Raw genomic sequence first — 24,411 nt, 5'->3', positions numbered from 1 at the left:
CCTCTGGTGCGGTCACAGAGTTGTGTGGCCATCACCGTGATCGATTTTAGAACATTTCCACCATCCCAAAAGGAAGCTCAGCGAACCCTAAGTGTCGCCCCTAATGCCCCATCCCCTCCAAACCCTCGACACCCGCTCACCCACTTCCTGTCTCTGTAGCTCTTCCTTTGAGGGCAAGGACTGTTCCCTTTGCTCTCTCTGCTTGAGACACAGAAGCAGGTAAGCACGCCGCAGTTGTTTAACTAATCTGTTTGTTTTCATTTGAAGCTCAGTCACAACTGGCCTCTGCTCGAGGCCTCTCCCTCCTCCACTCATTGTCCCATCAGGACTTTTCAGAGTCACCTCCGTTAGAACTGGTAACCCTCTGCTTCATGATTCCCTGCATGCTAGTCCATGGCGCCTCCCTGACTCCTCCCGGGGCAGGGACAGAACCTATCTGCTTGTCTCTGCCCCCAGCTCAGGCCCCAGGAAACGTGTGTTGAATCTGAACAGAAACAAGACAAGTCAGCCACCTGGACACGCATCTGCCTGGAGCGCCAGGCCTGGGAATATCTACACACGGCAGAAAGGCCTGGGGTGTGTCAGGTGGCGTCCACTGTCCGGGTTTGGGTCCCAACTCTGCTGTTCAGCCTCAGCGGGACACCGGGCAAGAGATTCCATCTCAGCCAGTCTCCCTTCCCTCAACTATAAACGGAGCTAATAATAGGACCTACCTCCCCTGGCTGCTGCGAGGATTAGCGCAGGGGCTAGTAACACACAGAGTTCAGTAAATACTAGCTATAATTATCGTTAATCACGCGGGATTTAGGAAGCTATTACGGACGCGCTTCACTCGGCCATCCGTCAGTCTCGTTCCACACACATTTCCTGAGGAGAGGGAGAGAGAATCCAGTGCCCCAGGGAACTGTGAGTCCTTCCGTGTGACTGGGGTGTCGGGTGAGATGGGGTGGGGCGGCAGATAAGACAGATCAGGTGCCAGCTCCAGAAGGGCTCAGAGGCCAGGCTGGGGAGCTTGGACGTTCTCCTAAGGGCAATGGGGAGCCACGGGAGGCTATTGAGAAGGCGAGGGACAAATGTTGTCTCTGAGTGTTAGAAAGATGCCTTTCCGGGTCGAGGTTGGGACACTCCAGGGGGAAAGGACTGGAGGTAGGGAAGAGGCTGGGGGGATGAGACACACGGGAGAGGGTGGGACCAGGACTTCCACCTGCAGCCGCATGGACGTGGAGAATGCAATGGTTCTTAGTCCGTGATGTCTAGACAACAAGAGGGATCCAGCAGGGTCTGTAATCCCGAATGCTGTCTGCCAAATTGTGTGTTTCCATTTTTACAAAAGTAAAAAAGAAACAAGGTGAAAATAACTTTGATAGTATGTCTTATTTCACTCGATACAGTGTATTCTTGTCATCCCCGACACTCAATACAGTCGATTCTCCTTATTCACGGTGGCTACGGTCTCTAAAGTCTTGAGAACACTGAGTCACTGGCACTGAACCATCGCCTCTAAAGGAAGTGTGAGTTCAGGATCCCGCCAGCCTGGTCACAACATGTATGTCAATTGATCAATGAGTAACCTTGTTGTGTGTGTGTTTGTTTAAACACAACTTATTTAATACATATTGTTGATTCACTAACCTTGAGCTCACGGTCAACAGGGCCATACCTCAAGCCCAAAGGAAGCTTGTCTAACACCTATTTTTCCTGTGAGGCACATCGCAGCCCTGTTGCGATTGGCACACTGGACGGTACTTACGCACTGCGCTTGGGGGCCATTTTGAAGCCCCAAATCACCAACAAAAAGCACAATACTGCAACAACCACGGCACTAACTAGATTGCCAAAAAGGACATGTTTACAGGATGAGCACTGACAACGAGAAGGCAGAGTGCCTCCTCGTTGAACCTCAGCTGGGAATGTGCGCATCAGGGACTCACATTTTTCACGGCCCTGTGCACGCCGGTGAAAGCACCGTGACTGTTGACTTGAGGGTTACAAACAAATTTTATCGGGTAGGGAAATTCACAAATATGGAATTCGTGAATGATGAGATTGACTGTGTATCCAGAACATTATGATATCACCATGTAATTAATACAAAAATCGTCAATGAGATAGTTTGCGTTCTCCTTTTCGTGCTAAGTCTTTGACATCCGGAGTCTACTTTACACTCACAGTACCTCTCAATTCAGACCTGCCACATTTCAGGTGCTTGAGAGCCACACCTGGCTAGTGGCTTCTGTATCCGACAGTGCAAGTCTCCATGGCTTTTTCAGATTCCCAAAGCGACCTATGAACACAAAAACTAAAAATTAAGCACCGATGCCAGGTACAGCTGCCTTCGAGAGCCATGCGGTACGCTCTGAGAAAGCTGCATATTCTCTCTTCCCACCCAGGAATTCCACCTGGAGGCCAAAGCCCTGGAGAAAGCGTTTTCACTTAGCACAAGGCGACACGTATGAGAATATTGTTTGCACCCCTGCTTGAAAGAGCACAATATTGCAGAAACATAAAAAGCCACCTTCAGAAGGACGTACCCATAAAATACAGTATGTCCATACACTAGAATATTCAACATCTCTGCAAAGGAAAGAACTGAGCTCGATGTAACAACACAGATGAAACTCACAAACACAGGGTTGAGCTGGTGAGGACAAAAGCCAGCCGCAGAAGGTCACCGAGGTGATGCTATTTATACAACATTTAAAAACATGCAAGGTGATACTCTATAGCAGTTAGAGATTCATACGTATGTAGCAAAAGTTGTTTATTTTTAAATGAAGACTAACAAACATGTGGTTGGCGATGGTGGTTACCTCTGGGAGAAAAGGAAAGGATTTGGCCTGAGGTGAGTACACAGAGGGTTCCAATTATATTTGAAAAGTTCTGTTCAACTGAACAGTGATGGACACATAGGTGCTCATTATACTATTTAGGATATTTTTGGAGGGTCCGTCCCTGAATTATTCCATCGGCCAGGGAACCAGAGTAGGGGTTTGTGCTGCTGAGTGACCTGGTCAGAGACAATGATGGTTGACACGTGTGACCTGTCTGTGCCTTCGAAAATAATAGTCCCCATATCACAGGTAGATTGTGAGGATTAAATGAGCTTCCTGTACAGGTGTGTAAAGACCCCAGAGCACCGGCTGGCCTGCAGACACCGCCATGAGAGTGCTTGTTGATAATAATCATATCGACAAGCCATGATTTTATTCTGAGTGCTTCGTTTACTGCTTTCATCCATTATTTTATTTAGCAGTATTTATTCAATGTACATATGGACAAAGGGGCTCCGTGGTGCAATAGAAAGAAAAATAGCATTACTGTTGTGAAAACAGGAATGAAGGTAGCCCAGCCTTCAGCACTGTACTGTCGACTGCACCATGATAGCAATTCAGAGCCAAGATTTTAATTTACTAGTTTACCATCTTATCTTTCCAGACAAAACAAATCAATTTAATGTGATCGTTTCCTTTTCCTTTCTTTTTCTTTTGATCTCTTTCTTTGCCCAAGGACGGGGTGGGAGGGCGGGTGGGTTAAGCTGTCAGCTGCACAATCTTTGAGGCATAAGTTAACTTTTATGTGATCTTTCAGTATACGTTTTACTCATTAAATATTGGAAAAAATGTAAAATATATAAATAATTTATGATGTATACTCTACTATATACAATATAATATGGAATATGTGATAGTATATAGTATACATAATACATAGCATAATTATGTATAAGGTAATGTATATTACATTCATTATTATAATATATGCAATATATTATATATTACAAATATATAATATATTATAGGTGTTCAATGTTTCTTTAACAATGACACTCTGAGCAGGACCTGCAATTACTCTCATTTCTTAGGAGGAAACTGAGGCACAGAGGCAGTTGGACACTTGTTGGAGAGCATGCACAGAGCCAGGAGAGGCTCATGAGAGGAGCTCTTGGGGGCTGGCAGGAAGGACACAGGAGGGGACAGGCAGGAGGCCCAGAGGGCAGTTCTCATGAGGGGTGTGTGCGCCCCAGGGCCAGGGCTGGAGCCTCCCCCACCCACACCTGCCTCCGCAGGTCACTCCGGGTGACCCCGCCGGGCAGCGTTGCTAAATGGGGAGGTGCAAAGCTCCCCGGATCATCAGTGAGCCTCTGGGGGGAGGGAGGGGTGCTGGGGAGGGCGGAAGGCCTGCAGCGTGCCCCTCACCCTCCACGCGGGGGACCCAGGTGGCTGGCTTTGCAGCCTGACCTTTGGGCTCCAGCGCAGCAGCTGCTCTGCAGTCCCCGAAGGCCCCCTGCACACGCCATGGCCCCAGGGGAGGAACTCAGCTCCAGCCGGCCACCGGGGGATCTGCTTCACGCAAGCTGCCTGGGCAGGGGACAGAGAGCAGCCTGGAGTCCCCAGATGCTCGGGAATCCTGGCTCTGCCTCTCGCTGGCTGCTGGTCCGTGCCTCCACATCTCTGTGCCTCAGTTTTTCCATCAGCAAATTGGAAACCATCCTTCACTGGCCCAGGGCTTCAGGCAAGACTCCACAAAGTCTTGAATGAATTTTTTTTTTTTCAAAAGGTCCAGGGCCTGGCACCGAATAAGCATTGAATAAATAGTCATCATTGCGTTATTTCATCTTTTTTTTTTTTTTTTTTTTGAGGAGGTAACACGTGCTGTGGGACAAATTGAAATAATACAAAAGACACAGCGATAAAAAGTTCCCCCAAAGCTGTGGGCTGACATTGATTACGGACTCAAGTAAAGCAGCAGCAGAGGACTTATTTGGAAAAATTGGGAAAAATTGAATGCGGTTTGGGTATTAGCTGATTCTAAGGAAATTGCCCATTTTAAGGAATTATCGTTAATGCCGATAGATGTGATTAATAACACGGTTGAGCTGGAAATTTTCCTTTTATAGAGACATAAACCCAAGCATTGGGGCACAAGTTATCATGGTGTCAGTACCTTATTTTATCATTTTTAGCTTTTTATGAGGGAAAATTGCCAGCACGACCAAAAATAAAGAGTAAAAGAAACCCCCTTGTTCTCAATTAACAACGCCCCCCCACCCCCCACCCCGCCAACTTTCGTTTTCTTTGGCTGGAGTATTTGAAAGCAAACACCAAGTAGCATATCATTTCACGCAAAAGGGTTTCCACAGTCTGTAATTTACTTTAAATACTTCATTTCCCCCAAAGCAAACAAAGCTAAAGTGAATATGGCAAAAAGTCAGCGTTTTTGAAGTCTGGTCAATGGGTTGAAGGGTGCTCCCCACGGCATCCTTTCAACTTTTCTGCATGTTTGCAACTTTTCACAATCAAACCTCAAAAAGTCAAAGAGCAAAGGAAGTTCTCCCTCTGACCACCCCCCCCACCCCGCCCCGGCCCTGCCGGGGTTTCCAGGGGCAACATCGTAGCCAGTTTCCCGGGATCCTTCCAGAGTCTCCGAGACTGTCGTTGCTGTGTTTTTATTAATAGCAGGTTGTAGTAGTGGTGGGGCAGGCGGCAGGGCTGTGAGTCACTCAGAGCTGGCCCAGAGCCTGCCAACACCTCCTCCCACTCCAACCTTATGTAAGGAGATCGGTCTCTGGGAACCTCAGTTTCCTGCTCTGTAAACTGGGGATAAATCCTCACCCTTTTGAGGTGGCGAGGAGGATCCAGTGGAAAGCCCCCCCACCCTTCTGCACAGAGTCAGCTCAGAGCAGTGCCGAATACATGAAAGAAGCTTTTTTCCCCAGGACATCGCTCGGCCATTAGAGATCCTGGGTCTGAGGGAGGAGGGGCTGGGGCCTGGACCCCTGGGTCTGAGGGAGAAGGGGCTGAGGGCCTGGACTCCTGGGTCTGAAGGAGGAGGGGCTGGGGGCCTGGACTCCTGGGTCTGAGGGAGGAGGGGCTGGGGTCTGGACTCTCAGTATTAAGGAGCAGGACTTTGGGAATGGTCTCCTTGTTCCTGGAGGCCAGGACTCCCAGCCCAAGGAGGAAGGTGGAATGAGCAGAGCTGTGGGTCTGCCATCCCAGGTAAGGTATGTGAAGGGACCTGTCCCCCCAGTTCCCACTGCGCTCAGGCCCAGCCCTGGGGGGTTCACAATATGTTTTGTCCCCTCTGTCCTGGGACCAGAGCCCAGAGTCCAAGCTGGTCTAAGTTTGGAAGGGGGAGGGAGGGGGGCAGCGGGTCAGAGGGGGTGAGGGAGGGGTATGGGGGGGACAGGATGTCTCTGAGCTGTCACACACACCCCTGTCCCGGGCCCAGAGAAAGGGAGGGACAAAAGGCTCTGAGAGAAAGTCAGGAACAAAGACAGGAGGAGAGAGACGGAGAGACACTGGGAAGAGCAGACCAGAGTGAGGCAGAGGGGGGAAAGGGAGAAACAGAGAAAGGGGGGAGGGGGAGCAGAGTGCGGGATATCCTGAATGACAGACGGGCAACAACAGTGGGAACAGCGTGGGGACGAGAGAGAGAAGCCAGGGACCAACAGAGACAGGACAGGAAGACCCAGCCTGGGGACCCGAGAGCTAGAACAAGAACAAGACAGAGACGGAGGGCAGTGGAGAGAGACCGAAAGAAAGATAATCACACAGAAGAGACTGAGGGAGGGTACAGAGGAGAAGAAGGGGTGAGAGGGAGCAAACGAATTCAACAGGGTAATACAGAGAGGGACGAAGAGACCCAGAGAGGGAAAGAGAGAGGGGAGGAGTTGGGCACACAAAGTCAGGGAAATCTTTCAACTCTGACAGACACATAGGGAGACCGAGGCAGACCCTTTCAGACGAGCTCCTAGACCTTAGCTCTGCTGAGCGAGGCCCCGTGGGGTGCAGTGGGGCTCGGGTGAGCTTGTTGCTTTTTGGGGAGCCCAGACAAAGGGTGCTTGCCCAAGGGCCAGCCGACACCAGGTGATCCTGAGATGGAGCTCAGGGACCCCGAGAACCACGAGGATGGGGACCCAGAGGTGAGAGATGGGAGCCAGGGGAGAAAGAGACAGAGAGAGGCAGAAATGCAGAAAAATGGAGTCAGAGATAGAGATGGAGAGGGGCAGGGAGCAGACACAGAGAGAAAAATGGAAGAGACAGGAAACAGAGAAGCATCAAAGACCCAGAATAACGCAAACCCGAGGAGACACAGCAAGACCGAGGTCCCCAGAGAAACGGACTCAGACACAAAGAATGGGAAGCACAGGGAGAGAGCAGGACCCAGAGCGGGACGGGCGGAGTGGGGAATTGCGTGGGCTGAGGATGTGGCCCCAGTTGGAGCTGGGGGCTTCTGGTGGCTCCCACAGATGGTGGTGGGCGGGCTCTCTGAGACAATCACCCCAAACCCCGCCAGGACATAAAAACAGGTGGCCCGAGGCTGGGTGAGTCATTGTGACTCATCCTCCTCTCTGGGGACAGTGACCCCGTCCCCTGGTCCCCCATCTCAGCCCTGGGCTGGGCCTCTAATCTCCTGTGCTGCTCTCAGTGGGCCCCAGACTCACCCCCTCCCCACCTCTGTCCCTCTCCTGCAGGAGGACACAGCCACAGCCCTCCAACGGCTCGTGGAGCTGACGGCCACCAGGGTGACCCCAGTGAGAAATCTGCGTCTCCAGTATCGCCTCATCCGAGAGCTCGGCTCTGGCTCCTATGGCCGCGTGCTCCTTGCCCGGCCTCGCCAAGGGGGTGAGTTCAGCCACTAAAGGGCAGACTCCAGGACTTCCTCATAATAGGGTCTCAGAAGCCACCAAGACAAGGAGCATCCCCAGGTGGAGCTGTTGGGGACCCTTCTTGTTGGGGGCTCTCAGAAAGTTAAGAGCGCTGTGATCTTTCAAGAAACAGAGCTCACCCAGAGAGAGTAAGAGACTTGTCTGAGGTCACACAGCAAGGCAGGAGCACAGCTTGGATTGGAATCCAGGTCACCACATCCCCGACTTTATGTGAGAGGAAACTGAGGCCCAGAGAGGGTAAGGCAGCTGTGCAAGGCCACACAGCAGAGCAGGAAGTGTCCTCAGGGAAGGTGGCCTCCAACCCCCACTTCACACAAGGAGAAACTGGAAGCACAGAGAGGTCAGACACTATGCCCTGCCCCTCTTATTTTACACATGAGATGTCTGAGGCTCAGAGAGGTTAAGCGGCTTGCCTAAGGCCCCACAGTAAGATCAGAGCACCTTGAGTTCCCTTCTGTTCCCATCTCCCTGGTAGGTCCAGCTGTGGCTCTGAAGCTCCTGCCTCGGGACTCGGTCCTGAGAACTACCTTCCTAAGAGAGTTCTGTGTGGGCCGCTGCGTCTCGGCACACCCAGGCCTGCTCCAGACCCTGGCGGGACCCCTGCAGACCCCCCGACACTTTGTCTTTGCTCAGGAGTTTGCACCCTTTGGGGATCTCAGCGGGATGCTGCAGGAACGGGTGAGGCTGGGGGCGACAAAGGTTGGGACTGCTTATCCCATGTCCAACTCTGTCCCTCACCCCATTTCTATCTCCAACACTGACCCTCAAATCAGTCTTCAACCCAGCTCCACCCGAAGCCCCAAAACGCCCTCCTGATTTCTAATTCTCAATGCAGTTCCATGCCTAACTCTAACCCTAATCCATCCAACCATCCAAACACAAGCTTGCAGGGGTGGGGAGCTGGGGTTGGGGTTGAGGATGGGTGAGGTCTGATGAAGGGAGTGGGGATGGGATTGGGGTCCGGATGGAGACAGAGCTGAGATTTTCATTAGCATTAGGATTGGGAGTGTGAGCATGGGTGGAGTTGAGTGGGTTGAGCTTAGGGTCGATCATAGATTGGTAACGTGTGTGGAGAAGAGCGTGGATGGGTTTGCAGAGATGGTTGCGGATATGTATATAGATTGGGCTGGAGATGGGCTGTAATGAGGTCCCCTCCAGAAAGGAAACTACGTCGGGAGTGAATCCATGAGATTCTGGGGGTTCTTGAGTTTGAAGATTAGGGTGGGGCCATCTTTAGGAATAGACTTTGGATTTGAGACAGGATTGAGGATAAACAGAAGAAAGGGAGGGTGGGAGAAAGAGGGATGGATGGATGGATGGATGGATGAGTGGAGGAAAGGTGGTTGGATGGATGGATGGGTGGATGGATGAATGAGTGGAGGAAAGGTGGTTGGATGGATGGATGGGTGGATGGACGGATGAGTGGAGGAAAGGTGGTTGGATGGACGGATGGGTGGATGGAGGGATGGACAGGTGAATGGTTGGATGGATGGATACATGCATGAGTGGAGGGAAGGTGGTTGGATGGATGGATGGGTGGATGGAGGGATGGAAGGAAGCAAGGAGGGATGAATGGATGGATGTTGGATATTAAATAACTGAATAAATTATTGGATTGCTGACTGGCTGGTGGAATGGATGTCAAGTGGAAACACTGCTGTATAGACTGTTGGATGGATGGCTGGTTTGATGGATGAATAGATTTATCAATCGATTGATGAAGTAAACAGTAGGACTTTAGAACAAGGTCTGAGCTAGAGACGGGATCTAAATTAGTATGGGCTAAGATTGGAATTAAGTACGGGATTTGGGTTCTCACTGGCCATCTGGGTGGTCAGTTTAGAGGAGATAAGAAATATAAGGAGTGGGCATGATTTATTAGGGTTAGGGGAAAGTTTGACGGAAGCTGCAAGAGCTTCTGGTTAGGTTTGGGGTTCCAGTGAGGAAGATAGCCGGGGGTTGATCTATGGGAGTACAGATGTGGGTGCAGGTTGTGGTTGAGGATGATCTGGAGGTGTTGGGGGGATGTCATGGGGCCACTAGAGGTAGCCACTGTTCTGGGCTTCTGGGTTCTTGAACGCCAAGAAGCAAAATTGAGAAGGAACCAGGGCACCCTGACCTTCACCCTCTCTCCTTGACCCCAGGGCCTCCCAGAGCTGCTGGTGAAGCGGGTGGTGGCCCAGCTGGCCGGAGCCCTGGACTTCCTCCACGGCCGGGGGCTGGTCCACGCAGACGTCAAGCCAGACAACGTGCTGGTCTTTGACCCTGTCTGCAGCCGTGTGGCCCTCGGTGACCTGGGTCTGACTCGGCCTGAGGGCAGTCCAACCCCTGCCCCCCCAGGGCCTCTGCCCTCTGCTCCACCTGAGCTCTGCCTCCTGCTGCCACCAGACACCCTGCCCCTGCGACCAGCAGTGGACTCCTGGGGCCTGGGAGTGCTTCTCTTCTGTGCTGCCACTGCCTGCTTCCCTTGGGAAGTGGCACTGGCCCCTGACCCCGAGTTCGAGGCCTTTGCTGGCTGGATGACCAGCAGGCCCCAGCCAGCTCAACCACCACCCCCTTGGGACCAGTTTGCATCCCCAGCTCTGGCATTGCTTCAGGGGCTTCTGGACCTGGATCCTGAGACTAGGAGCCCCCCACTGGCTGTCCTGGACTTCTTGGGGGATGATTGGGGGTTGGAGAGGAACAGAGAGGGACCTGGGGGCTTGGGGAGTATGTCCAGTGAGAATGGGGAGGAGGAAGAGGAGGGGGCAGCAAGCCTGGAGGAGTGGACAGAGGAGGAGGAGGAGGACGACGACAAAGGTGGCAGGATGATGGGGACAGATGGGGGAGCTCCCTGACCAGGTGGCTGAGACAGGTGGCCAGAGCCTCGGCCAAAGTCCCCTCCCCCAGCCCCATGGCCACCTGGATAGGAAGACAGCTGCTCCCAAGAGGACAGAAATGGAACACATTGCATCTCTCCCTACTGAAGGCTGGACTGGGATACACAATTCCCCTCTTGACTGAGGACCCCGGAGTCCCAGACCCCCTGCCCCTCCCCAGTCAAACCCAGGGGTCTTAGTCCCCTCCTCCCTCAAGAACCTTTCCTCTTCCTTCTGCCCAGAATGTGTCTTCTTGAGTGAAGGCGCTGTTCCCCCTACAGATGCATTTCCGCACTGCGGGAACATGTTGAGTGCTCATCATGGAGTTCTGATAGAGTCACCCCTCTCTTCCAAGACCTTGGACGACTCCCGCTGTCCGTAGCACCAAATTTGGGCTTTCAGGATCCAACACTATGGAAACCTTGCCCTCTGCCTCTCCCGTTTCCCTGGGCTCTGGATGACTGGGGAGTCACTCATCCTTTCTGGACCTAAATTTACACACACATGCACACACACACACACACGCACATGTGCACACACATACATGCACACACATGCACGTGCACACACATACACATGCACACACGCATACATGCACATACACGCATGTGCACTCTCCCACTTGCAGATGTTTGCACATCCTGTGTCGTCCCCTGAGCACACCTTCCTCACGGCTCCGTGCCTCCAGAAATTGGCCCCGCCCCCACCCCCTCTCCCGCCGTGTCAGGAATGCGTATCTGAGTGATCCGTGTCTCCATCTTTTTTCCATCTCCGCTCTCAGGCTGTCCAGACTGGACATGGTCTTTCTCATTTCCACATGCTTTTAGGTTCTGCTCCCACATGGCAGGCACCCTGTACCTACCCACTTGCTGAGAGCACAGAGCACACGGCGTGTGATTGTCCCAGCTCCCTGTGCCCCTCAGACCCATCTGTGCTGGGGGCCTCGGCTGATTTGGATGCATCTCATATCGCCCTGTGCCACCGCCGTCACAGCACGGGTGCCCCTGACTTGTGGTGCTTCCTGCCTGTGGGACAGGGGCTGCGTGGGTCCCACACCATGTTCCCATCACCTGGCACAGGGTCAGAAATGGGGAACTGTGCTTCCTCCACAGGGATCTGCCCTACCTGCTTTCTCGAGGTAAAAAAGCGAGTTCATTAAGTGCCACCTGGTCTCTGGGTTGGACGCTGGGACAGAAAAAGGCTGTGGCTGGAAGCACGGGTGAAACCAGAAGAGCCCAGCATTTGATGGTGAATTTCTTAGTTTGGACAAATGTCCCACTGGCTGCATGAGATAGTCACCTGCGAGGAGCTGGGTGAGGAGACCCAGAGCTCTCAGCATGGTCTCTGCCGTGGTTTTATAAACCTAAACCTATTCTGAAATAAAAAGCTTATTTAAAAAGAACCAAATGAGTTCACATCAGTCATCTCCCTGTAAACATGAGGGGTGAGTGCAGGCCCTCTATACCCCTAGCCTCCTCCCTCAGACCCAGGGGTCCAGGCCCCCAGGCCCTCCTCCCTCAGAGCTGGGAGTCCTTGCCCAGCAGCCCCCCTCCATTGAAGTCTACAAACCCAGAACATGGGCCGCCCTCCCTTCTCCCTCTCCCCTCAAGCCCCTCTTCCCAGTTGCTCCACCACCTGCTTCCCCTCCGCCCCAAGTCTGAGATCATCTCTCACTGCATCGTTCTGGAATCTCGTTGTCTCATCCTTTCCCCAAACAGGACCCCAGTGTCTTGTCCCCTGGACATCCCTTATGGAACACTTGCGTCTGACCTGTCAATGGAGCATTGATTGGGCAGTTTGGTGGGGTCAAGGCAAGGGCCAGCTAGAAAATGATTTCATCCTGTACAGGGGGCCTCGACTCCTGGGTCTGAGGGAGGAGGGGCTGGGGGCCTGGACTCCTGGGTCTGAGGGAGGAGGGGCTGGGGGCCTGGACTCCTGGGTCTGAGGGAGGAGGGGCTGGGGGCCTGGACTCCTGGGTCTGAGGGAGGAGGGGCTGGGGGCCTGGACTCCTGGGTCTGAGGGAGGAGGAACCCAGCTCCTGGGACTGGGACATTTGTCTGGCCACAGCCAGTTCTAGGAGTCAACGCACGATGTCGCTCTGCCCCGAGTGGGGTAGAAGGGGCGGGGCCAAGGGCGGGGCTTGGGACCCCTAGGTGGGGGCGGGGTCTTGCTCCTGGGCAGGCCTCTGCTGGCATGGGCTCTAAGTGCCGGGCACTGACCACAGCAGGCAGCGAAGGGTCAGGCAAGCCTTGAAGAAGGTGAGGTCTGGAGGTCGAAACCCAGGTCAGGAGGAGACAAAGGTTAAACGGCCTGAGGTGGGCAGCACCTGAGAGTGAATCCAGGCAGGTGGTCAGAGACCTGGGTCCCTAAGGGGAGCAGGAGCTGGACCTTGAGGCTGTAGAGTGGTTGAGTGTTAGGGACACATATTCTGGGGGTCACTAGATGTGTGAGTTGTATAAGGTTCCAGGAGAGTGGTGGGCTGGGGGACCGAACTCCTGAGTGTGAGGGAGGAGGGGCTGGGGGCCTGGATTCCTGGGTCTGAGGGAGGAGGGGCTGGGGACCTGGACCCCTGGGTCTGAGGGAGGAGGGCCTGGGGGCCCAGACCCCTGGTTCTGAGGGAGGAGGTGCGGGGGTTGTAAGAGTTGGACCATAGGCCTCTCAAGGGCTTGGTGACCGCTCCCAAGTGCTTGCCCCCATCCAGGCCCAGGCGTTGCCTCAGGCTAGTGTGGCCAACCGCCCTCTCTGGCCTCTGGGGGCAGAGAGCACCTGTTTGCTCTTTGGAGACAGAAGCTACTCACCCACCCCCAGGGCCCAAGTCTGTTTGCTTTGGAAACAAGGTGGGGGGTGTCTCAAGTTATCTGGTTCATCTTTCACCCTTGGGCCATCAGTTGGCCCAGGGATGTGGGGGCGGGGGCAAGGGACATCTGTGACTTCAGGCTTGACCTCACCCCAACCAGCAACTGACTAGTCTCTCCACTCCTCAGATGCCTCTAATGAAGAGGGAAACTGAGTCACAATGGCAAGTGCCACTGAGCCCCCAGCCCCTCCTCTCTCAGACCCAGGAGCCCGGGCCCCCAGCCCCTCCTCCCATGGGCCCTGGTCTTGCGGTCCCTGGGCCCTGGGTCACCTTCTCTCCTCTGTCCTTGCAGAGATGCCCGGCAAACAGTCAGATGAGGAACAGGTGGCGGCGGGGGCTGCAGAGAATGGAACTGAGGAGGACCTGGGGGGCCTCACAGCAGAGGAGCTCCGGCAGGGCCAGGAGGCAGCCCTGGCGCTGGAGGACATGATGGCACTTAGCACCCAGACCCTGGTGCGAGCCGAAGTGGATGAGCTCTACCAGCAAGTGCGACCCCTAGGCCAGGGCCGCTTTGGCCGGGTCCTGTTGGTCAACCACCGTCAGAAAGGTACCAGGGTCGGGGCAGGCTGAGTGGCGCAGGGGTTAAGTTCGCATGTTCCGCTTCTTGGTGGCCCGGGGTTCACCGGTTCAGATCCCAGGTGCGGACGTGGCACTGCTTGGCACACCATGCTGTGGCAGGCATCCCACAGATAAAGTAGAGGAAGATGGTCACGGATGTTAGCTCAGGGCCAGTCTTCCTCGGCAAAAAAAGGAGGATTGGCAGTAGTTAGCTTAGGGCTAATCTTCCTCAAAAAAAAAAAAAGAAAGGTACCAGAGCCTGGGAACAGAGGTGGAAAGTGCAGAGGGCGGTGGCCTGGGCCCAGGAGGAAACTCATCAAGGCTGGGGGGTCTGCTGCAAACCTGAATCAAGTCGTGCCTCTGCCCCTTCTGGCTGTGTGTTCTTGGGAACTCCCCTCACCTCTCTGAGCCTCAGCTTCCCACTTTGAAAATGTGGGTGACGATCCTTTCTCTGAAAGAACTGTGATTCTCTGAGCATATGTCAAAGGCTCTGTTGGCTGGGGACAATGGGGAACAAGACAGAGTCCCCCCTCATGGCCCTCACATGTGGCGGCTTAGTGGTCACCATGGGGCTGATTCAGGGCCATGCTGTCTGCAAGGCCGGTGCACAGCGGGTGTGCAGGACATGTTCCCCAAGCCCCAGTCTCGTGCCTTTCTGTCAAGCCTGCACACACCCTCCGTCCTTCCCACGAAGCAGGGACACTACTGGTGGAACTCAGAGTCAGCATCAGTTCAGGACACACCTTCCGCAGCCACCAGGGCACTCAGACCTGGCCTGGGTCATGCTGGGGACCCAGAGATGAATCTGTCAGCCCTGCCTGCAAGCAGGAGCTCCCGGTGTGCATCGGGAGAAAGGGTGTGTTAATTTGCTACGGCCGCCATGACGGAGCCCACAGGCGGGGCAGCTTAAACAACAGGAGTGGGTTCTCTCACAGTCCTGGAGGCTGCACGTCCGAGACCGAGGCGTCAGCAGGGTTGGTTTCTCCTGAGGCCTCTCTCCGTGGCTTGTAGGTGACCACCTTCTCCCTGTGTCCTTACAAGGTCTTCCCCATGTGCATGTCTGTGTCCAGATTTCCTCTTTTCATAAGGACACCAGTCATATGGACAAAGGTCCACCCCAGTGACCTCGTTTTACCTCTTTCAAAACCCTATCTCTGGGGCCAGCCCAGTGGTGCAGCAGTTAAGTTCGCACATTCTGCTTCGGTGGTCCAGGGTTCGCAGGTTCAGATCTTGGGTACGGACCTACACACCCCTCGCCAAGCCATGCTATGGCAGCGTCCCACATACAAAATAGAGGAGGGTTGCCACAGATGTTAGCTCAGGGACAATCTTCCTCACCAAACCCCCCCCCCCCAAAAAAAAAACCTATCTCCAAATACAGTCTTATTCTGTGACACTGGGGGTGAGGACTTCAGCATATGAATTTGAGGGGACACAATTCAGCCCAGAATAGTCGAGAGATGCAAACAGAGAGAGATCCAGACCCAGGTCATCACATAACTCGGAGGCAGAGTGAGGCCGGGGGGCGGAGGCGTCGTACGGGGGCCGCGTCCACTCGTGCTTCGCTTGATACGTCTGGAGGCCTCCCGAACGCCCGGCCCTGCGCTGGGTGCTGCTGGGGCCTGAAGATGCAGCCGCCCGTGAGGGGCTCACGGAATGGTGGGGAGCGCAGAGGACAGAGAGCATCAAGACAGAGGCGGCCTGTGCCCTGATGGCCGGGATCCGGGGCATTGTAGACGCTTAAAAGAAGCCATGCTGCGTCCTGCTGGGGTGAAAGGGGAAAGGTCAGCATTTCAGGGAAGGAGGTGACCTCTCTCTGTCACACACGACCTCCTGATGGGCGAGCTTGGGCCCTGGCCACTGGTGACTAAAGAAATTGAAGAAACCAGAGTTCCTGCCTTTGGGGGGCTTCCTTTCCACACATGACAAAACTGGTAATAATTCCTTAATTGGGCCTCATACCTAGTGCAGGCTGTCTTTTCCTCAATTGCCTGAAACATGGCTTTTTGGCATGGGTTTGCAGGAACAATGGACCAAACTGGGCCATTGGAGGTTCTGAGTTCAGTTTTCGCAGTATCCTTCCATTCGCTCTAAGACGGCAGACGTAAGGGAGCAGGGTAGAAACTCACTAAATGCAGTTATTATTATTACTAATTATTATTGGGACCAGTGGTGTTTTGGTCGCCATGCTGTTTTCAGGGTGGCCTTGGTAGAGATGCAGGGGTGGGAGGAGGAGGAGGGGGCTTATGGGAGAGTCCAGGTTGAGGGGCCACAAGGGCGACCCGTGGCCCTGGCACCCCTCCCACACCTGCCCCTGCTGCCCCCAGGCACGCCCATGGCCCTGAAGCAGCTCCCGAAGGCCTCCACTTCCCTCCGCGCCTTCCTCTATGAGTTCTGTGTGGGCCTCTCGCTGGGCACGCATCCGGCCATCGTAGCGGCCTACGGCATTGGCATCGAGTCAGCCAACTCCTACAGCTTCTTGACGGAGCCTGTCCTGCATGGGGACCTCATCGCCTTCATCCAGCCCAAGGTGAGTAGGCGGGTCGTGAGCAGGCCTCTGAGAGCCTCATGGGGTCTCACAGAGACGCCCATGAGCGACCTGGGCCTCAGGAACCACACCCACTGCGTTGGGCCTCACCAGGCCTCACATAGCCCCCCAGAGCCCCTCACTGGGCAGGTAGGTCTCACAGAATTGTTAGTCCTCTCTGGGGTCCACTGACACCACAGGACCAGCACTACACCCTACAAGATTCATCAGCCCTCATGGGGTGACACTAGATCCCGTGGGGCTCACAGGCCCCATAAGGTCATATTAGGCCTCACTCTGGTTCACTGGGCCCCGTAAGGTCACACTAGGCCTCATTAGGCTTCATGGGGCCACACTAGGCCTTACTGGGGCTTGCAGCCTCACAAGGTCACAGTAGGCCTCTCCCTGGCACATTGGGCCTCAGGGGGTCCTACGGCCTCACCGGGCCTCACAGGTCACACTAGACCTCATTGGGGCTCACTGGGTCTCATGGGGTCCTCACTAGGGCACACAGACCTCACTGGGTCACACTAGGCCTCACCCTGGCTCACTGGGCTTCACTGGGCCTCATGGGGTCACACTGGTCCTCATTGGGCCTCCGTGGGGCCACCTATTTGAGGTCCTTCACTCTCCTGGGACTGCTCCCTGGGGCTGAGGAGAAGCTGTATGGCCCCAGGCCCCTGCTGGCTGGCTGGGGTCGGGGGCTCGCAGGCCCTGACGCCTCTCCCCCACAGGTGGGCCTCCCGCAGGCAGCAGCCCAGCGCTGCGCAGCCCAGCTGGCCTCGGCCCTGGAGCACATTCACTCACACGGCCTGGTGTACCGGGACCTCAAGCCGGAGAACGTGCTGGTGTGCGACCTGGCCTGCCAGCAGGTCAAGCTGACCGACTTCGGCCACACGCGGCCCCGTGGGACTCTGCTCCGCCTAGCCGGGCCACCCATCCCCTACACGGCCCCGGAGCTCTGCGGCCCCCCGCCCCTCCCCGAGGGCCTGCCCATCCAGCCCGCCCTGGACGCCTGGGCTCTGGGCGTCCTGCTCTTCTGCCTTCTCACCGGCTACTTTCCCTGGGACCAGCCCCTGGCCGAGGCCGACCCCTTCTATGAGGACTTCGTCATCTGGCAGGCCTCGGGCCAGCCTGAGGACAGGCCACAGCCCTGGCGCGGCCTGACGCCCGTGGCCGACACTCTGCTCTGGGGGCTGCTGGACCCTCAGCCCCGAAAGAGGAGCCCTGTGAGCTCCGTGCGGGGCTACCTGGGGCGGCCCTGGCGGCAGCGTGAGGGGGAGGCAGAGGAGGTGTACACCGGGGACGAAGAGGACAGAGAGTGAGGAGGCCGGGCCGGCCCAGGCCCACTCGCCCAGGAGACTCGCAAGGGGAGCCGGGGCCACATCCTGAGGCCTCCTCGGTGCTCACATGGTGGCTTTTGGCCTCTTTCTGCCTATTTTCATCTCTGTTTCATTATTTCCCCCTTTTCGTCTTGGGTGTCTCCCAGTCAGTGGACTGTCTCCCTCCCTTGGGCTGTGAGGCCACTGGGAACTGGGTGGCTACCCCACTGTCCCCTCCTCCCCAGGGCCCCTGCCTGCAGTCTCTTGGCTCCTTCCCTCACCTCCTGTGGACCCTACTCCTCAGCCGCCCCCCTGGCACCCCAACCACCTGGGCTCTCCTCTCCCTTCCTCGGGGTCACTCCCTCTCTGCCCGCTGCGCAGTTTATTCAGCGGGGTCATTTTGCGGGTCCTGCAGGAATGTGAGCTTGTGGGGGCAGCGTCCCGGCCTGTCCTCTTCTCTGACGAGTCCTCCCTCCGTGGCTGAGCCACCCCGGCCCTGAGTGGGTGGTCAGTAAATGCTTGTTCAGTAGCCCAGCCCAGCTGGTTTTGCGCCGCCTCCCTCCGCATCCCTCCTCCTCTTCTCTCTTGCTGGGTGCCACTCGCCCCCTCTACCCTTTCTCTTCCTCCCACATGCTGGGCCACCGCCCTCTTGATAATGTGCTTTCTCTTCTCTCAGCCCGGCCGTTCTCTGCAAATAAAGTCCGTCTGGCACTGAGGTCCCCGTGATGCTGCTGGTCTGTCAGCTGGGAAAGAGAAGGATGGTGTGTTCCTGTGTGTGCACGGGAGAGTGTGCTGTGGAGGAGGGATGGAGCAGGAGAGTGAGCAAGAGGGAGGGAGAGACAGAGAGAGGGAGGGAGGGAGAGACAGAGAGAGAGATGGAGGGAGGGAGAGACAGAGAGAGAGATGGAGGGAGGGAGAGACAGAGAGAGAGATGGAGGGAGGGAGAGACAGAGAGAGACACACAGAGAGAAAGAGAGAGACAGAAAGGATGGCAGAAAAACGGTCCCCATGTGCGATGACACGAGGCGCTGGCTCTGGGTGTGAGTTTGTGGTTGTGCCTGGGAGTGAGTGTAGCTGCTTGTGTCAGGGTTGTTAGTGCCTATTTCTGCACGTACATGTGTGTGTGAGGAGGATTAACCACCAGAGCTTGACCGTGTCCAGATGTTCACGGGCAGGAAGTGGAGCTGGATCAGAGCGTGTACTTCTGTGTGTTTGTGTGTCCGTGAGCATCTGTGCCCCTGTGTGTAGCAGGGCAGGTGTGTATGTGGGGGGGACAGTGAGGGTCTGAATGCATCTCTCCCATGTGGCTGACATGATTGTGTGTGTTGTGTGTCTGAGTGTCCAAGGCCATGTGTGCTTATATAACTGTGAGCGTGTGTGTGTGTGTGTGTGTGTGTGAGAGAGAGAGAGAGTGGGGGGGGGGGAGCGGCAGTTTGAGTGCCTCTCACCGTGTGGACACCGGATCCGTGTTTGTGTGTCTACAAGGCCTTGGGTGCCCGTGTGTGCAGCTGGGGGGGGCAGTGGTGCAGGCGCCGCTGCCATCCCAGTGGCCCCTCTCTCCCTCACACCTCCCCCCTCACACCCCGGCCCCTTCTTGGCAGCCGCCTGTTTGCAAACACTCTCTCTTCCTCTCTGTGCCCTCCTTGGCAGCCAGCCCGGAGCAAGGCCACAACTCAGAGCCGGATCATGTGTCACTCCTCCCTGGCCCCCACAGCCCCCCAGGGCCCCTGCTGTGGCCACCGAGGTGTTGCCTGGGGGGGGGGCAGCATGTGTGGCATGACCCCTAGGACCTCTTGAATCTAGGTTCCACCCAGAGAACTGGGTACATGGTCCCCTGTCCTGGGCGATCCAGGAGAGCTGCCTGGAGTAAGGGGTCATTGGAGGGAATAGGATGGGGCGGTGCAGAAGGGGAAGCATGATCGGGACCTCCTGCCGCCTCACCTGGGATTCTGAAACAGCCGGAGCAATTAAGCCAAGAATGTGTCTCCAAAAAAGCTGGAAGTGGCTGGGATGAGGGTGGCACTGGGAGAGGGGAGGGGAGATGAGCAGGGGGTGCGGGAGGTGGCAGAGGGTGTTAATTGGTGGCAGCAGCTGAGGATTAACTTCAAGGTGATAACGACCCAGGGAGGGGCCCAGCGTAGCAGAGGAGGCCGAGAATTCCCAGGAAGGGCCTGGGGGGCAGGCAGCACTAATCAGGTATTACGGACTTAATTCAGTAATACCTAACACTAACCGGAATACTTAACACTGACGAAGCACTCGCTCCTCACTGGGCAGCAGAGGTGTGGCTCCGAGCCCTCACGGCAGGTCGGGGCAGAGCAGGAATTTGAACCCAGGGTGGCTCCTGCCCAGGGCGCGCGCTGTTCACTGCAGGTGTCCTGCTGCCATAAGTGGGTGAGGGGGCTTTGGGAGGGGGCCAGGGAGTGTGGGAGTGTGTGTGACCACGTGAGTGTGTGAGTGTGAGAGACTAGGTGAGAGTGAGTGTGTGAGTGTGAGAGAGTAAGAGTGAGCCTGTGTGAGGGTGAGTGTGTGTGAGATTGAGTGTGAGACTGTGAGTGCATGAGCATGAGTGTGAGAATGTGACAGTGTGAGTGTCGACGTGAGAGTGTGAGAATATGAGTGTGAGTGTGAATATAAGAGTGTATGAGAATGAGTGTGCATGTGTGTGAGTGTGAGTTGTGTGCATGAGAGTAGGGTATGAGTATGAATATGAGGGAGTGAGTGTATGAATCTGTGAGAGTTTGACTGTGTGGGTGTGTGTGAGTGAATGTGAGGGAGTGCGTGAGTGTGAGTGTGTGCGAGTTTGAGTGTGGGAGTGTGCATGAGAGTTGAATGTAAGGGAGTATGAGTGTGAATGAGTGTGTGAATGTGAGTGTGAGAGTGAATTGAGTGTGTGTGTGTGATTGTGAAGGTGTGCATTGGGAGTGTGAATATAAGGGAGTGTAAGTTTGAAGAAGTGTGTGCAAGTGTGTGTGGGAGACTGTGAGCGGAGGTGGGAGAGTTGTGCGAGCATGTTTGTGTGTGGGTGAGGTGATCGCCCCTAATGAAGACAGAAAAGGGAGGCAGCAAAGCCCTTTGGACCCAGCCAATGGCTGTCATCAGACTACAGACATACCACATGTTGGGACGATGTGGAGACCTGGGAAGCTGCAGCCGCTGGCGGAAGGTAAAGCGGGGCAGCCACTGTGGAAGACAGTCTGGTAGCTCCTCAGAATGACAGACAGAGTTTCCATGTGGCCCAGCAATTCCACTCCTAGGTATATACCCAGGAGAAATAAAAACATGCATACACACAAATATTCATGGCACAATTGCCAAAAAGCAGGAACCACCCAGCTGTCTATCTGCTGACAAATGGATAAAGGAAATGTGCTCCATCCATTCAATGGAATATTACTCAGCCATGAAAAGGAAGCACACACTGACACACACTGCATCTTGGATGAACCTCAAAAGCATCATGCAAAGGGAAAGAAGCCAGACATGGAAGATGACCTATTACAGGATTCCATTTATATGACATGTCCAGAATAGGCAAATCCACAAAGGAAGGAAGATTAGTGACTGCCAGGAGTGGGGCTGCTGGGGAGAAATAGGGAGTTACTGAGAATCAGTACAGCTCTTCTTTTGGGGGTGATGGTGGTGGAAATGTTCTAAAATTAGATTGCAGTCAGTGTCGCACAATTCTCTGAGTATACCAAAAACCATGGAACTGTACACATAAAAGGGTGAATTTTATGGCATGTAGATTTTATCTACATGAGGCTGCTTAAAAAAAAACCCAGGCGTTTCCCAGGTTCTCACGCTGTGACGTGATCAAGGTCCTTTCCTTCTCTGAGCCTCTGAAGTCCCATTTAAAAGAAAAGGGATGAAAAACCCTGCCGTCCTTCTAAAGGCTCTGAATTCAGGACCTATTCATCATCAACTAAGTCCTCAGACACAGGACCCCCTGGCTCCTCCTCCCTCCATTTCATAGACCAGACCACTAAGGCCCTGACAGGGGCCCCACTTTCCACGATCCTCAAGCCAAAAGGTGTCAGAGTCTGGATTCAAACCCAGCTCTGGTCCAATTCCAAAGTCTTTGTTCTTCATCCCCTACAGGATACCTGGGTCTGTGATTTCCAAGAAAGTTCTGGCTTCTCCCCCGTGCTGGGGAACCCCAATCAGGACCAGTTACAAAATTTGTGGGTGTCCCTCAATGGGCAAAAACTGAACGCCATCCCCCTGAAAACAGGAAAGAGACAAGGATGCCCTCTATCACCACTCTTATTTAACATAGTCCTGGAGGTCCTGGCCAGAGCAATCAGGCAAGAAAAAGGAATAAAAGGAATCCAAATAGGGAGGGAAGAAGTGAAACTCTCGCTGTTTGCAGACGACATGATCTTATATATAGAAAACCCCAAAGAATCCATTGGAAAACTCTTAGAAGTAATCAACAACTACAGCAAAGTTGCCGGGTACAAAATCAATTTGCATAAATCAGTAGCATTTCTATACTCCAATAACGAACTAACAGAAAAAGAACTCAAGACCACAATACCATTCACGATCGCAACAAAAAGAATAAAATACCTTGGGGTAAATTTAACTAAGGAAGTGAAGGACCTATACAATGAAAATTACAAGGCCTTTCTGAGAGAATTGGATGATGACATAAGGAGATGGAGAGACATTCCATGTACATGGATTGGAAGAATAAACATAGTTAAAATGGCCGTTCTACCTAAAGCAATCTACAGATTCAACACCATCCCAATCAGAATCCCAATGACATTCTTTACAGAATTAGAACGAAGAATCCTAAAATTCATATGGGGCAACAAAAGACCCCGAATTTCTAAAGCAATCCTGAGAAAAAAGAACAAAATGGGAGGCATCACAATCCCTGACTTCAAAACACACTACAAAGCTACAGTAATCAAAACAGCATGGTACTGGTACAAAAACAGGTGCACAGATCAATGGAACAGAATTGAAAGCCCAGAAATAAAACCACACATCTATGGACAGCTTATCTTTGACAAAGGAGCTGAGGGCATACAATGGAGAAAAGAAAGTCTTTTCAACAAATGGTGCTGGTAAAACTGGAAAGCCACATGTAAAAGAATGAAAATTGACCATTCTTTTTCACCATTCACCAAAATAAACTCAAAATGGATCAAAGACCTAAAGGTGAGACCTGAAACCATAAGGCTTCTGAAGAAAACGTAGGCAGTACACTCTTTGCCATCAGTATTAAAAGGATCTTTTCAGACACCATGCCTTCTCAGAGAAGTGAAACAATAGAAAGAATCAACAAATGGGACTTCATCAGACTAAAGAGCTTCTTCAAGGCAAATGAAAACAGGATTGAAACAAAAAAACAACCCACTAACTGGGAAAAAATATTTGCAAGTCATATATCTGACAAAGGCTTAATATCCATAATATATAAAGAACTCTCACAACTCAACAACAAAAAAAATCAAACAACCCAATTAAAAAATGGGCTGGAGACATGAACAGACATTCCTCCAAAGAAGATATACGGATGGTCAATAGGCACATGAAAAGATGCTCACCATCGCTGATCATCAGGGAAATGCAAATCAAAACTACACTAAGATATCACCTTACACCCGTTAGAATGACAAAAATGTCTAAAACTAATAGTAACAAATGTTGGAGAGGTTGTGGAGAAAAAGGAACCCTCATCCACTGCTGGTGGGAATGCAAACTGGTGCAGCCACCATGGAAAACAGTATGGAGATTCCTCAAAAAATTAAAAATAGAACTACCATACGATGCAGCCATCCCACTACTGGGTATCTATCCAAAGAGCTTGAAGTCAGCAATCCCAAAAGTCTTATGTACCCCAGTGTTCACTGCAGCATTATTTACAATAGCCAAGACATGGAAGCAACCTAAGTGCCCATCAACAGATGAATGGATAAAGAAGATGTGGTACATATATACAATGGAATACTACTCAGCTGCAAAACAGAACAAAATCATTCCATTTGCAATAACATGGATGGACCTTGAGGGAATTATGTTAAGTGAAATAAGCCAGCTAGAGAAGGATAATCTGTGTATGACTCCACTCACATGAGGAATTTAAAAATGTGCACTAAGAGAACAGTTTAGTGGATACCAGGGGAAAGGTGGGGTGGGGGGTGGGCACAAAGGGTGAAGTGGTGCACCTACAACACGAATGACAAACATTAATGTACAACTGAAATTTCATAAGATTGTAACCTATCATTAACTCAATAAAAAAAATAAAATAAAAAAATTTGTGGGTGTCCAGTGCAAAAGGTAAATGTGCATTTTTTTGTTAAAAAACAAAACAAAAACAGAAAAGAAGCTTATTGCAGGAATCTGACCACCAGAACCCACACCGGGAAGGCAGAGCTGGCATTGGCCAAGGCCCTGGGGGCCCGGAGCGTGCCTCATTGTCCCATTGACTTCACTTACACAACACAAACTCAACCATCACGAAGAAGGTCAGGATGGCCCCGCAGAGCACCAACCCTGTGCAGCTGCCCCCGACCCACGCACTGCTGTGGGGACAGAGCTGACCTGGGACCCAGAAGGGGTCCCGCCTCGCAAGGCCTCTGTCCACCACAGCGTTTGCCATA

General features: G+C 53.5%; 1 protein-coding gene across 9 annotated transcripts; it reads left to right on the top strand.

The window, feature by feature from the left end:
• Positions 1-790: 790 nt before the first annotated feature.
• Positions 791-18,506, top strand: LOC100147098 (serine/threonine-protein kinase SBK2). Of its 9 annotated transcripts, none has more exons than XM_070223454.1 (5): positions 791-906; positions 7,475-7,625; positions 13,677-13,931; positions 16,270-16,472; positions 17,204-18,506. In XM_070223454.1, exons 3-5 carry the CDS (start codon positions 13,679-13,681, stop codon positions 17,792-17,794), a joined length of 1,047 nt encoding a protein of 348 aa, XP_070079555.1. In that variant the 5' UTR covers positions 791-906; positions 7,475-7,625; positions 13,677-13,678; the 3' UTR covers positions 17,795-18,506. The 9 variants fall into 9 exon arrangements, with proteins under 9 accessions (XP_070079555.1, XP_070079552.1, XP_023505194.2 ...); XM_070223451.1 differs by lacking the exon at positions 791-906 and adding an exon at positions 5,856-5,996; XM_070223455.1 differs by lacking the exon at positions 791-906 and adding an exon at positions 6,269-6,317.
• The last annotated feature ends 5,905 nt before the right edge of the window (positions 18,507-24,411 follow it).

The sequence above is a fragment of the Equus caballus genome, chromosome 10, assembly GCF_041296265.1.
Source record: "Equus caballus isolate H_3958 breed thoroughbred chromosome 10, TB-T2T, whole genome shotgun sequence".
NCBI classification, from domain to species: domain Eukaryota; kingdom Metazoa; phylum Chordata; class Mammalia; order Perissodactyla; family Equidae; genus Equus; species Equus caballus.
This window is presented reverse-complemented; position numbering and strand designations above follow the sequence as displayed.

What these genes read in the sequence shown, in the direction of transcription:
- LOC100147098 (XM_070223450.1), top strand. Translation starts at nt 6,878, where the DNA reads ATGGAGCTCAGGGACCCCGAGAACCACGAGGATGGGGACCCAGAG. An exon ending in GGTCAACCACCGTCAGAAAG is followed by an intron (nt 13,932 to 16,269) that starts GTACCAGGGTCG and finishes TGCTGCCCCCAG; the next exon opens with GCACGCCCATGGCCCTGAAG. An exon ending in TCGCCTTCATCCAGCCCAAG is followed by an intron (nt 16,473 to 17,203) that starts GTGAGTAGGCGG and finishes TCTCCCCCACAG; the next exon opens with GTGGGCCTCCCGCAGGCAGC.